Here is a 13176-nt window from a genome sequence, read left to right on the forward strand (position 1 = left end):
GAAGCCTCCAGCTCTTCGCCTCGCTAGCTGGAACATCAGGACCATGTGCCCCGGACTTACTGCAGACCTTCTGTGGATCAATAGTGCCAGGAAAACCGCTGTCATCGATAGGGAACTGGCACGACTAAACATCGACATTGCGGCTCTACAGGAGACCCGGTTGGCCGACAACGGAACTATCAGAGAAACCAACTACACCTTCTACTGGCAAGGGAAGTCTCCGGACCAACCAAGACGGCACGGTGTTGGGTTTGCTGTGAATAACACGCTTGTTAACTCCATAGAGCCACCCACAGGAGGCACAGAGAGATTACTTACCCTCCGATTGTCAACAACTTTCGGCCCAGTCAGCATTCTTAGCGCGTACGCCCCAACCCTCTGCGCCACCATCGAAGAGAAAGAACAGTTCTACCATGCACTGGACGAAGCGTTATCCAAGATCCCCAGAAGTAATGCTCTCTATCTCCTTGGAGACTTCAACGCAAGAGTAGGAGCCGACCACATGGCCTGGCCCACCTGCCTCGGAAACTTTGGGAGAGGAAAGATCAATGAGAATGGTCAGCGACTGCTTGAGCTTTCGTGTCACCACGGCCTGTGCGTGACAAACACATTCTTCAAGTGCAAAGAGATCCACCAGGTGTCATGGAGGCACCCCCGCTCCCGCCATTGGCACCAGCTTGACCTCGTCATCACCAGAAGAACGGATATTGGCAGCACCCTCCTCACCCGCAGCTACCACAGTGCAGACTGCGACACGGACCATGCCCTCGTGGTAAGCAAGGTGCGCATAATGCCGAAGAGGTTGCACCACTCCAAGATGAAGGGTCGCCCACGCATCAACACCAGTTGTGCCAGCAACCCAGTTAAGACCCAGCAATTCATCAACAGGATGGAAGATGCACTCGGCGAGGGAATGGCGGCAGATGACATTATCGAATCCAATTGGCCACATCTCCGCGACGCCATATACAACTCCGCCATTATTGCTTACGGGAAGAAAGAGCGGAAGAACGCTGACTGGTACGAGGCTCACTGGGAAGAAATGGAACCCGTGATCGAGGCTAAGAGGAAGGCCCTACTGGCTTACAAGGCCACGCCCACTCCCAGTACACTTCAAGCTCTACGGGCTGCCAGGAACAAAGTCCAGAAGACCGCCCGCCACTGTGCCAACACCTATTGGCTAAACCTGTGCAGAAGCATTCAGGAAGCCGCCGATATAGGCAACGCACGAGGAATGTATGAGGGTATCAAGAAGGCAACAGGCCCAATCCCCTCCAAGATCGCCCCCCTTAAGTCCAAGACAGGTGAGGTCATCACTGACCAGGAACAGCAAATGCGGCGGTGGACCGAGCACTACCTCGAGCTGTACGCGACGAGGAACACCGTAACAGACACTGCTCTTAACGCCATCCCAGACCTACCAGTCATGGAGGAGCTAGACACCCCACCTACTGCGGCAGAGCTCAGCAAAGCCATCGACCGCCTCGCTTGCGGGAAAGCACCAGGAAGCGACGGAATCCCTCCAGAAATCCTAAAGAGCGGGAAACCAGTCCTGCTACAGCCGCTCCACCATCTACTCTGTCTCTGCTGGAAGGAGGGTTACATCCCCCAGGATATGAGAGATGCCAACATTATCACCATGTACAAGAACAAAGGAGACCGCAGCGACTGCAACAACTACCAGGGCATCTCTCTCCTCAGCGTCGTCGGCAAAGTATTCGCCCGGGTCGCTCTTGCCCGCCTGCAGACCCTTGCTTCCCGCGTCTACCCAGAGTCCCAGTGTGGCTTCAGAGCTGGCCGATCAACAGTGGACATGATCTTCTCCCTACGTCAGCTGCAGGAGAAGTGTCACGAGCAGCATAAACCACTCTACCTCGCCTTTATCGACCTTACGAAGGCGTTTGATCTGGTCAGTCGAAGCGGTCTCTTCAGCTTGCTACGGAAGATTGGCTGTCCACCACATCTGCTTGCTGTGGTCATGTCCTTTCACGACAACATGCACAGCACGGTGTCCTACAACGGCGCAACCTCTGAGGCCTTCCCAGTCAGCAGCGGAGTAAAGCAGGGCTGCGTCCTCGCGCCTACGCTGTTCGGAATCTTCTTCTCCATGCTCCTCCAATACGCCTTTAAGGACTGCAGCGAGGGTGTCTTCATTCACACCAGATCCGATGGCAAGCTCTACAGCCTGGCCCGTCTACGAGCCAAGAACAAAGTCAAAGAGGTGCTCATCCGTGAGATGCTCTTCGCCGACGACGCAGCTTTGACATCACACTCCGAAGAGGGACTCCAGCAGCTAGTCACTTGCCTTTCTCAGGCATGCAAGGAGTTCGGACTAGCCATCAGCCTGACGAAGACGAATGTTATGGCTCAAGGCACGGGGACTCCCCCATGCATCACCATCGACGGATACACCCTGGAGGTTGTCAACGACTTCACTTACCTCGGGTCCACCATCTCGAGCTCTCTGTCAGTCGACTTGGAGGTCAACCGGAGAATCGCCAGGGCAGCCACAGTTATGGCCAGACTGAACCGGCGAGCGTGGAACAATTCCAGCCTCACTGAGAAAACCAGACTGCGCATCTACCAAGCCTGCGTACTCAGCACTCTCCTCTACGGCAGCGAGACGTGGACCACCTACGCAAGGCACGAAAGGAAACTCAACAGCTTCCACATGAGGTGCCTGCGACGCGTCCTGCATGTCGCCTGGCAGGATAAGGTCCCCAACACCGAGGTGCTGAAGCGAGCCAACATGAGCAGTTTGCATGCAGTTCTTAGTGAGAGACGCCTCAGGTGGCTCGGCCATGTCAAAAGAATGGATGCAGGCCATATCCCCAAAGACCTCCTCTACGGCGAGCTAGCAGAAGGCAAGAGGATGACAGGGCGCCCAAAACTGCGGTTCAAAGACATCTGCAAAAAGGACATGACACAATGCTCCATCAATCTCAACACATGGGAAGTTCAAGCAGACGACCGCCTAGCCTGGAGGCTCGCGGTCAGGCAAGGTACGTCACGTGCAGAGGCTGCGCGCAATGAGGAGGCAGTCCAGAAAAGATCGAGGTGGAAGCAGCGTCAACAGCAGCAACAACAGCCATCTGCCTTCACCTGTAACAAGTGCGGCAGGGATTGTCACTCCCGAGTCGGACTGCACAGCCATTCTCGGCGGTGCAGATAAATTCTCAAGAAGCTACGCCATCGTCTCTCGAGACGGACGGCTGCCGACGACGAATATGAACTTAGGGATTTAAAATGTGTTTGTTTCCATCATTGCAACTACTATTCAAATTACTCCATCTTTGGCTAGTGAGAATCTCTTCAAATTGTCCCCTGAGGCCTTTGACGTGACCCTAGTAAATTTCATAGCACTCTTGCTGTCATTTTGTAGTGTCTTGCCTCAGAATGGGATTCTGACATTTCTCCCAGAAGCCCTACTATAAGTGAGAAATGACATTTCAGAACAACAGTGTAAATGCTACGAGTGTGTATTACTACTGGCTTGGTTGTTGCTTGTAGACCAATTCAGTGGATACAGCTATATATATAGAGAGAAGAAACTTCTTGGGTTTAAAGGGGTATTTCCCATTTAAACTCAGGACTATGAACTAATTTACTTATTGGCCTCTATAATATTTCATCTGTCCCTCCTTCCTTCCACAGTGAAAATCATGATTCTCAAGGATGTAGGAAATAATGAAATTAGAATATCCCTTAATTACTTACCTTTTCCATTACTTATACAATAATCTCAGAATAATATTAACACCATCACCAGTATAACTGAAAATAGTTTTAAGTTTTTTACACGTATTCTCCCCATTTTCTTTCATTTTTAAATAGTTAGGCTAAGTATATAAGTATTACATATCATACTCTCACCTTTTTTTAAATATTACTTTTACAAGTCACTATACAGCTAATGTCCACCACCAGCCCTTATATCAAGGTCTCTCTTGTACTTTGGTTCTGTGAAATTCATTTACAGTCACTACTCAGAAAGGGCTCATGGCAGCACTATTCCCTAGAGTTTTACATGTTGTTGACTCTGTGTGCCCTTTAAAATTCAGATTCAGCTTGGCTGGACATCAACTCCATAGCTCACATTTCCTTTCTTTGAGCATCATGAATGTATTACCCCATTTTCTTCTGCCATAAGAATAAGATGTCAAAGAATGTGATGATAATCTACTTTTCTTTCCCCTGTAAATCACTTGCTCTTTTTGCCTAGCTGCCTAAAGAAATTTTTTCCTTTTCCTTAATGTCCAGTCATGTTATTAAAATATGTCTTGGTGTTTGTTGCTCTGGTTTAGTACTTTCAAGTAGTAGTGTGCTTGAAAGATAAGTAGTTTCAAGTTTTTATACATATATTTTTACTTAAGGTGTAAACATACAGTAAAATGCATATATCTTAGATGTTTAATTTGATGTATTTTGACAGTTGTGTATAGTGTAACCACCACCCAAAACAAAGTATAGTTTCAAATCCTTTTTTACTTTAGGAAAGTTTTCTTCAGTTATAGTTCTCAGTATTTGTTCCATTGCCTTGTATTGGTTTAATTCCTTAGGGATCGTTAGTCATATATTGGGTCTTCTCTCTCTTTAATAGTTGTCACTTTCTTATAAATCCTTTTATCTTACTTCATCTCTTTTTGGTTTTTAAAAACTTCCTCCTTCTGCCCTGGCTGGTGTGGCTCAGTGGATTGGGCAGCATCCCGCAAACCAAAAGGCCATGAGTTTGATTCCCAGTCAGGGCACATGCCTAGGTTATGGCTTCGGTCCCTGGTTGCGGCATGTGCAAATGGCAACCCATTCATGTTTCTCTCTCATGTCGATGTTTCTCTCCCTGTACCCCTCCCTTCCCCATCTCTAAAAATAAATAAATAAAGTCTTTAAAAATCCACAACTTCCTCCTTCTACGTTCTACCACTTTTAAGACACATATCTATTGTGTTTATTTGGTCTTGTGTTCCTTCTAGTTTGTTTATTTTTAAACTTTTTTTTTTGGCAATTTTCTTTTATTGTTAATTCCTTCCTCAGCTCTGTAACCTCATGCTGAGTTTTCTAATTCTGATGTATGACTTCTTTCCTGTCTTGTATCATTTTGTGAATGTCTTGGCTCATTTTGAAATTGTCAGTTTTGATCTTGTTTGTGAGCATGTCTTTGTAGTGTGCTTTCATTATCTGTAGTGATGCTACTCTGTTCCTTATTCCATTTTTTCTTTTAATAACCATGAAACTTTTTGCTGCTCATTTTTATTAAAATTAGTTTTCCTAAACATTTGGAAGCAGGTGTGGTTTTAGGAGGAAAGTAGCTTTTCTAACTTCATGATGTTCCCTTTTGGGCTGTTTTCATACGGTGTTCAACAATATGGCAGCTTGCTCTTTGAGATTTCCTAGTTCTGTTCCCATTCCTTCTTTCTCACTGTTGTCCCTATATCCTGCATAATTTCAATTCCATTCCCAGCCATACCTCCTCAATGTGAGCCTGTCCTAGAAGAGAGCCATTTCAGGTCAGTTTCAGGAGTTCACAGAGGTTAGACTGCTCCAGTCATGTCAAACCTCCAGGCATACACCAGCTATTGAGTATTTTGGGGTTCTGTTATTCTCAGGCTCCTCAAATGCCCTGCTTCCTCTAACACAGATTTTATGGCTGTTGGCAGACTGTGGTCATTGGCAGTCTGTCCTCATCTGTTTGTACTTTGGAATTCATGTCACTTAGCTTGTCACCTAGTTTTGTTGTAAATGTTATCCATGGGTTTTCATTTTTTCTATCTAATTCTTTTGTCTGTTTTTATGTTGGGATTTTTAAAAATTAATAAACTATGCCACCAACACTACTATCTTCCCAGGATCCCAGACAGCCTAAATAGGAGGATAATCAAGGTGCCAATTCTGAGAATGGCAAATTACAAGCTTTAAAAATATCAATTCCCTTTGGCTCTACAATTCCAATTCTAGGAATTTATGCTAAAGAAGTAATATATTTAGGAAAGTGAAAAAATATGTACACAAAACTGTTCTAGATTAGACTGGGGTGCCATTTTTAATTCCCACTTTTAGAATGCTACCCCAAACACTATCTTATTTGAAGCTGTGAATTGCCTTGTTCTGTTAAATTTGAATAATCAACTGATAAAATTTAAAGATACATACCTTCAAATGTTGGTCCATAAATCGACTCTCCACCATCTCCTTTTCCAGCCACTATATCTGCAAAATAACAATAAATAAACATTAGAATTTTGAAACTAAAAAGGAAAGTACAATACTGGTAGTGGAAAAATGCTTTAAATTATCATTTCCTTATACCAATGAGTACAGTAAGTTCTATACCATGAAAATATTACTATAATGTTTTCACTTGCATTTTATAAGCACTTTTACATTCAAGAGCCTATTTTTTTCCCTAGTAATTCTTGGAGGTAAGTTAAATTATCATGCAAAACTTTGAAATGGTGAAGTATTAAATTATAATTTGATACTGCTTTTTAAAAAGGTATTCATATAAATTCTGCTTCACAAGTTATTACATAGTCCATCTTGCTTTTCAGAAAAATAAAAAGATTAAACTCAGAGGATAAAATAGAAACTGTAAGACCTTTTTAGAGCAAGAATAAGAATAGATGCTTTAAAAATAATTAATGTTCAAATTTTCATTCCTTGGAACCCCAGTATTTTGGAAATGAAGTTCCTTTGTGGTATAATGAGTTTTTTAAAAGATATTTATGTGACCTGCTTTGCATGATATACATATTTTGGGTCAGGCAATGCTCCTACTATAAAACTCCTCCAACTGTTGGTTAATCTACCCACAGCTTAAAGGGAAGCAAAGCTAATCCTAATGAAACTAGAGGTCTCTGAGGTCTGACTTCTGTGCCTCCAGTCTCCCCCGTACCTCTTTACTTCCTCAGCTCTCTAGTCCACCCTCCTTGAATGCAGTGTGCAGTAAATATCTAATGAAAGGCTGTGCCATTTTAACTCAGTATGAACAATTTATCTGTAAAGTATCTGTGCTAGTTTAAAGATAGCTGATGCAACAGCAAGCATGTGGAGAGAATTTATGCAGGACAGGGCATGTAGCATTTAAATTATACTATTCACAAAGCTGGTTCAGAAGTTAATTGATAAACCTCAAGTCTCCAACCCCTCTTTGTTCGATCCTCTCCCATTGATTCACTCAGAGCCCTCAGCAGCTCACAGGAGCATGCTGCAATGGCTGAAGGCTAACTGTGGGAACAAGGGTCCCCCAGCACCTATTCCTTCAGATCCTAACGTTTGCTTTGCTCAGACAAATCTGTCCAGATGGTTCTCCTCCCCTACTAACACTTAAACACCAGTGACACTCCTTTGCTCTGTCTGTCTGTTCAGCAAACACCATTACTTTTGCCCTTTGCTTTTAGATCTCTCGGGTGAATTTTTTATGTTGACACCTAGCAGTATTTAATACTTTTTGTGACTGTAACAGACCCCCTTGAATCCAGCCTTGTATATTTCATATTACTTCTATACATCTGAAAACAAATTAAAAGTAACCTTTAAAGTCAGACGATTTTGATTTAAATCTTAATGTTGGTTACCTTTTTCCAAATCTCTTTCCTCATCTATATAGACATAGATAACGGTAAGTGCCTCCCAAGTAGTTCTGAGGATTAAATGATCATGTAGGTAGAGCACTTAGTGCAGTCCCTGGCAGAGCATCATGCATGTTCATTAGTGGCTGTTATTATAATACTATGCAGCATCATGTGCTTGTAGAATGCATCCTTTCATTATCCTCACCACCTTCACCATCATTATGATTACTGTGGTGATGATGATGATAAGACGTATTAAACTGTATCTTAAAGAGATCCTTCTCAAGATGGTAGAAGTTGTGCGAACCACAGATAGAGAATCCTACCAAAGTGGCTTGATGACTTGATATCTTAACTTTGTACTTTAGAAATTAATAGAATGTATGTTTCCCATTTAACTATCTGCTTGTTCATTCATTCATTTGTTTATCCATTCTTTCAACATAATTTTTAATTCATTTTTTTTAGAGAGATAGGAAGTGGGAGAGAGAGAAACATTGATCAGTAGCCTCCTGTATGCAGCCCAACTGGGGATTGAACCTGCAACCTTTTGGTGTATGGGATGATGCTCCAACCAACTGAGCCACCCTGCCAGGGCTCGACAAATACTTTTAAAGCACCTGTTATATGCCAGGCACTATCCTTGAACCTGGGATACAACAGTGAATGAAATAGATAAAAATATCTGCCCTCATGGAACTTACATTCTAGTGAAGAGAAACAGACAATAAATTAACTGAGAAATACAGAATAGTATGCCCAGTGGGGTGAAAAAAAAGAAGAAGAAATAATAAAGCAGGATAAGGGGACAAGAAAGTAGCAGGGAAGGAGTTAAGGAGCGGTGTGTGGGGAGGATGGTGGCAGTGTTAAATAGGGTGGTCATGTAAGTCCTTGCTGAGATGAACTCCGGGCAAAAACAGAAACAGATCAGGGGTGTAGCAAGGCGATATCTGGAGGACTAGCTGGGTAGAGTGTGTCCCAGGCAAAGGAAACAACAAAAAATCTCAAGGCACATGTATGCTTGATGTGCTTCAGAAATATCAAGGAGCTCAGTGTGTGGAGCACCGTGAATGAGAGGGAGATGTGAGAGGAGAGGGGCGGGTGGGGCGGGGTGGGGAGTGAAGACTATGTAGGGCCTATTAGTCCCAGATGGCAAGCAATGATGCCTGGAAGCATCCTAACACATAACACAAAACCACATTTAGCTCCCATACTATAAAATTCGACACACAGCCCTCTGGGAATCTGACATCTCAAGGGAGAAGGTTTACAAATCTTGGCACTTTCAATATACCAAGCCATTGAATCCCCACCACATCCTGTGATATTATAATTATCCCCATTTTATAATTAAGGTACCAATTCAGAGATGCTAAGTGACTTACTCAACATGAAACAACTTGTACATAACAGTTTGGATTTGAATCTAGTAATCAGATTTTTCCCCAAACTGTTCTTAACATTGCTGCTTCATTACTTTGAATACATGACCCAAGATCCAGTCCTGGCCAGGTAGCTCAGTTGGTCAGAGCGTCCTCCCAATACACCAAGGTTGCAGGTTCGATCCCCGGTCAGGGTACGTAGAAGAATCAACCAATGAATACATAAATAAATGGAACAACAAATCCATGTTTCTCTCTCTCTCTGTAAAATCAATCAATAAAATTTTTTAAAAAGATCTGTATGCTTTACTATTAGTATTTAGAAATTTTACTTCAAATAAATAAACAAATAACATGACCCACTTTTTCCAAATCTTGCTCTGGGGGTAGGGGCAGGGAGGGCTAACCAAAAACCAAAACCAAGACAAAAAAGAACATAGGAACTGGGAGCATAGCATGTAAGGTTCAACATTGAACTAAGTATCAGGATACTGAGCCCCTTGAGGACTGCTTGATACTAACAAAAAAATTTAAAACAATCTAAATTCACCAATGGTGAATTAATTAAATCGGTATAGCAATATGATGAAAATTAGGAAGACCCTACAGATTTATGTTTATATATACTGACATAGGAAAATATGTAGCATATAAATTAGGTGGAAAAATAATGAGATTAGACAACAGTATTGGTGATCTAGTGATGTGATATCATTTTGGTGAACCTGAGGAGAAAATAGCTGATTTATATACAACATACTCAAGATTAAATCTACATTTTTTGCCTCATCAACCTCAGAGTGTTCCAGATTGTAGAGAAATAATTAAACATTATTATTTTAAACCTCTGCATATTTCATCAAGTTCAAGCAAATCTCCTTCCACACTAAGCCAACTTTTTTTCCATTTTGTATTTACATGTTATATATATTTTTTATTCTTTCACCTTCAGTCTTTCTTTTTTCTATTTTTAAAATTGAATTTAGTGGGGTACATTGGTTAATAAAATTACATAGGTTTCAGGTGTACAATTTTATAATACACTATCTATATATTGTACTGTGTGTTCACCACCTCAAGTCAAATCTCCGTCTATCACCCTTTATTCCTCCTTTACCCTCTTCTACCCTCCCCCCTCCCATTTCCCTCTGGTAATCACCATACCGTTCTCTGTGTCTATGAGTTTTGTTTTTTCCTAAGTCAATTATTTTTAAAAGGTTGACTGATTGCTCTCTATGGGATATTTCCCAAAAGGCCTCCCAAATTTAATTTTATGCTGTTAACTAGGTACCTAGTCTGTGTAAAACCCAAAATACTGACCTGAAAAGACAGCAAAAATGAAACCAAAATGCTCTAGGTCAGCGATTTTCAACCAGTGTGCTGCAATAGTTTTTAAAACATGCAATACTTGCTTATTTAGTCAGGGGCACTGACCTCTTTTCCCTTAGATTGTCAAATAAAAAATCACAACAGCTAAGACAACAGATAGCCATCCAGTGTGAATGAATCAAAATTATGCCTTTGTGTGTGTGTTTGTGTGTGTGTGAGCGAGCGAGCGAGCGAGCGAGCGAGAGAGAGAGAGATTGGCCAAAATTACATTTTTTGGTGTTCCAAAGAATTTCAGTAATTAGTTTATGTGTGCCATGAGATGAAAAAGGTTGAAAATTGCTGCTCTAGATCTTACTTTTCAGTTGTAACAATGTAACACCTTTGGTAAGAAATAAATTGTTTTCCATTTATCCTATTTTCAAATTCCCACCTTTAGTATATTTCTTAAAAGCATTATATTTTCTAGATAGTCTTATTTAGGTTAGCATTTTAAACTACATTTGATTAAAAATATGTTATCCTACTTTATTATATGATTTTTATTTTAGAATATTCCTAGTAACATACTTTAGATTTGTTTAGTAATTAGGGAATTTTTAAAGAGTATGACTATCTTAACTCATCATTTTGCCATATGAAACATCCTTTAAATACACAGAACATCTAATATTCAATACATCTAATTCTATATACATTTCACAAAGGTAGATAAAATTTTGGACATTCCGATTTGATGTTGCAATTGAATTGTATTTAGGATTTAAAACTCACCTCCTCCTTGTATCCAACCATTCTGTACTATCCGATGAAAAACCGAACCTGCATAATGTAGCCTGATGCCACTTCGAGAAAACCCTGCTTTTCCTGTGCATAAGACCTGAAAATTCTTACATGTTTTGGGACATGCATCACTGTACAGCTAAAAAATAAAGATTAAAGGTTTCAAAGGTTAAATACTTAACATTTTGACAGTTACAGATCCCCACTAACCCCGACTTACTAAAACAAGCACAAAAAACCCTCTTACCTCAAAAATCAGTCTTCCAATTGGGGAAAAATCAATAGAAACATCCAAGAACACAAAATCATGCTATTAAAATTCAGGAGAAAAAGATAATGCAGGTCAATGTATTGGAAGAAAATTTTAAAAATACCCCAAAATAAAACAATAATGTTTTTATTGATAAGATGTCAACAGCATTAACAGTGGAGGATGTAGCAGTTAAAAGAATGACAAAGAATTTTGTTTCACTTTATTATATCAAATCTTTACAACCTAAATGATACACTTTTTAAAACCCTTCAGCAGCAAAGCTTTGAGTAACATTAGCCTGTCACCAAGCCTGAGAACACATGGCCTAGATACCCACTACATCACAAACTAGGTGTGGAAAGGAACATCAGTCAGTCCCTTTGGGAAAGGAGACTGGGAATTCTTTTCTTCCCAGAGTAATTTTGGGAAAAGAGCCAATGAGAGCGCCATGGATTTGGTTACCGTGTGCTCTGGATTTTCAGAGACGGCTCAGATTAGCTAACCAGAATCAGGCCAGCCTTTCTGAGTGGGAAAATAAGGCCGCTAAACCCACAGCAGGTGTGATTCCAGGGGCTGGGAAGAGACATGCTGTGCTTTTGATGCTGTGCAATTGTGTCCTCATGTTCTCAGATGCCCCCAGCTCTTGTTTTCAAGGGACATTCTTTCTGGCACAGACAAGTAACATTTGTGAGACCTTGTCTAGCCTTACAAACAGGCGTCCACAATGAAAGCGCTAGCCTCTATCACAGTAGCATTCGTTTAGGGGGCTGAGCACATCTAACAGAATACATTTCGAATCTAAGACACCATTCTCACACGTAAAAATGCCACCTGATTTAACCAGGTACACAATTTGCCCTGCCCTATTTCTTAAGAACCTAGAGATATCACTTAAGTGTATCTCTATCATTAATTTTATGTCACTCTAACCTTTCCTTTTTTAATTAAACAACTGAAATAGTATTGTGCATCCTGGCATCCATACTAATTATAATTAATTTGTACCTCTCAGCTTCTATACTATAATTTCTTAACTATAAAAGAGTATAACTTGACAATAAAAGGCATAATATTGTAAACTTCACAGGCTTAGGAGGAAAAAGAGGATCTACTGAAAATCATGATTCCTTGTACAACATCTTATCTTTATGGGGTTGTCAAGAGCAGTAATTAAGAAAATTCTAATGAAAAGAGAGCAAATAAATGCAGCACAAGATAATGTCACCTAGCAGCCAAACACACAAACATAATTATGTAGCATATCAATCCAACCCAGAAGTAAACAAGTCCCTGGGTTTTACTCAGCAAGAAAAATCTACCATTTGGGGGGAAAAAACACCTAGGTCCCCTCTCCTCGCTGCCACTAATTAATTCAAGCCATCGTTATCTCTAGCGCATGTCACTACAGCAGCTTTCCAAATGGCTGTTTCTGCACACCCCTAAAAGTTTTTCAAAATAAGCAGAGTTTATGTCATATGTTTTATGAAAGTTCTGTTGGCTTGGCTTCCTTCTCGATAAAGTCTAGCTCCTTAATTCAGAATGGATGGTAAGTTCGACCTTTCTTTAATGGATTTATTTGGGTTTTCTTCCTACTTAACAGCTGAACACCTTTCCCATTTGGGGAAGTCCCCCTCAGGGCCCCGCCACCCTCTACTGAACCTGACAGGGCCAGATTCCCCCACTGCCTATCCTGTGAGAGCCAGGGTGCAGGGATATGTCCTGGACTCCACTAGTGAGGTGCTCTTCCTGGTCCTTGGCTCTCCAGAGAGCGACAAAGACACAGGGCAGCTGAGAAGTTATTCTTAATGAAGGTGGCAATTCAAACCCAGGCCAGTGGGCACTCCTAGCTGCACATTCCTGGAGC

General features: G+C 41.5%; 1 protein-coding gene across 1 annotated transcript in view; it reads right to left on the minus strand.

Moving 5' to 3' along the window:
- The window catches only part of PPIL6 (peptidylprolyl isomerase like 6), a 33358-nt gene that overhangs the window by 12901 nt on the left and 7281 nt on the right, over positions 1-13176 (minus strand). Inside the window, exons 4-6 of the mRNA XM_090279744.1 lie at positions 11307-11369; positions 11051-11198; positions 6148-6204 (exon numbers count right to left, since the gene is read on the minus strand). Of these exons, the coding sequence (XP_090135870.1) occupies positions 6148-6204; positions 11051-11198; positions 11307-11369 (268 nt within the window). The remainder of the gene's footprint in view (positions 1-6147; positions 6205-11050; positions 11199-11306; positions 11370-13176) is intronic.

This window comes from Furipterus horrens, unplaced genomic scaffold (assembly GCF_987537825.1).
Source record: "Furipterus horrens unplaced genomic scaffold, mFurHor1.1.pri manual_scaffold_6, whole genome shotgun sequence".
Taxonomy (NCBI): domain Eukaryota; kingdom Metazoa; phylum Chordata; class Mammalia; order Chiroptera; family Furipteridae; genus Furipterus; species Furipterus horrens.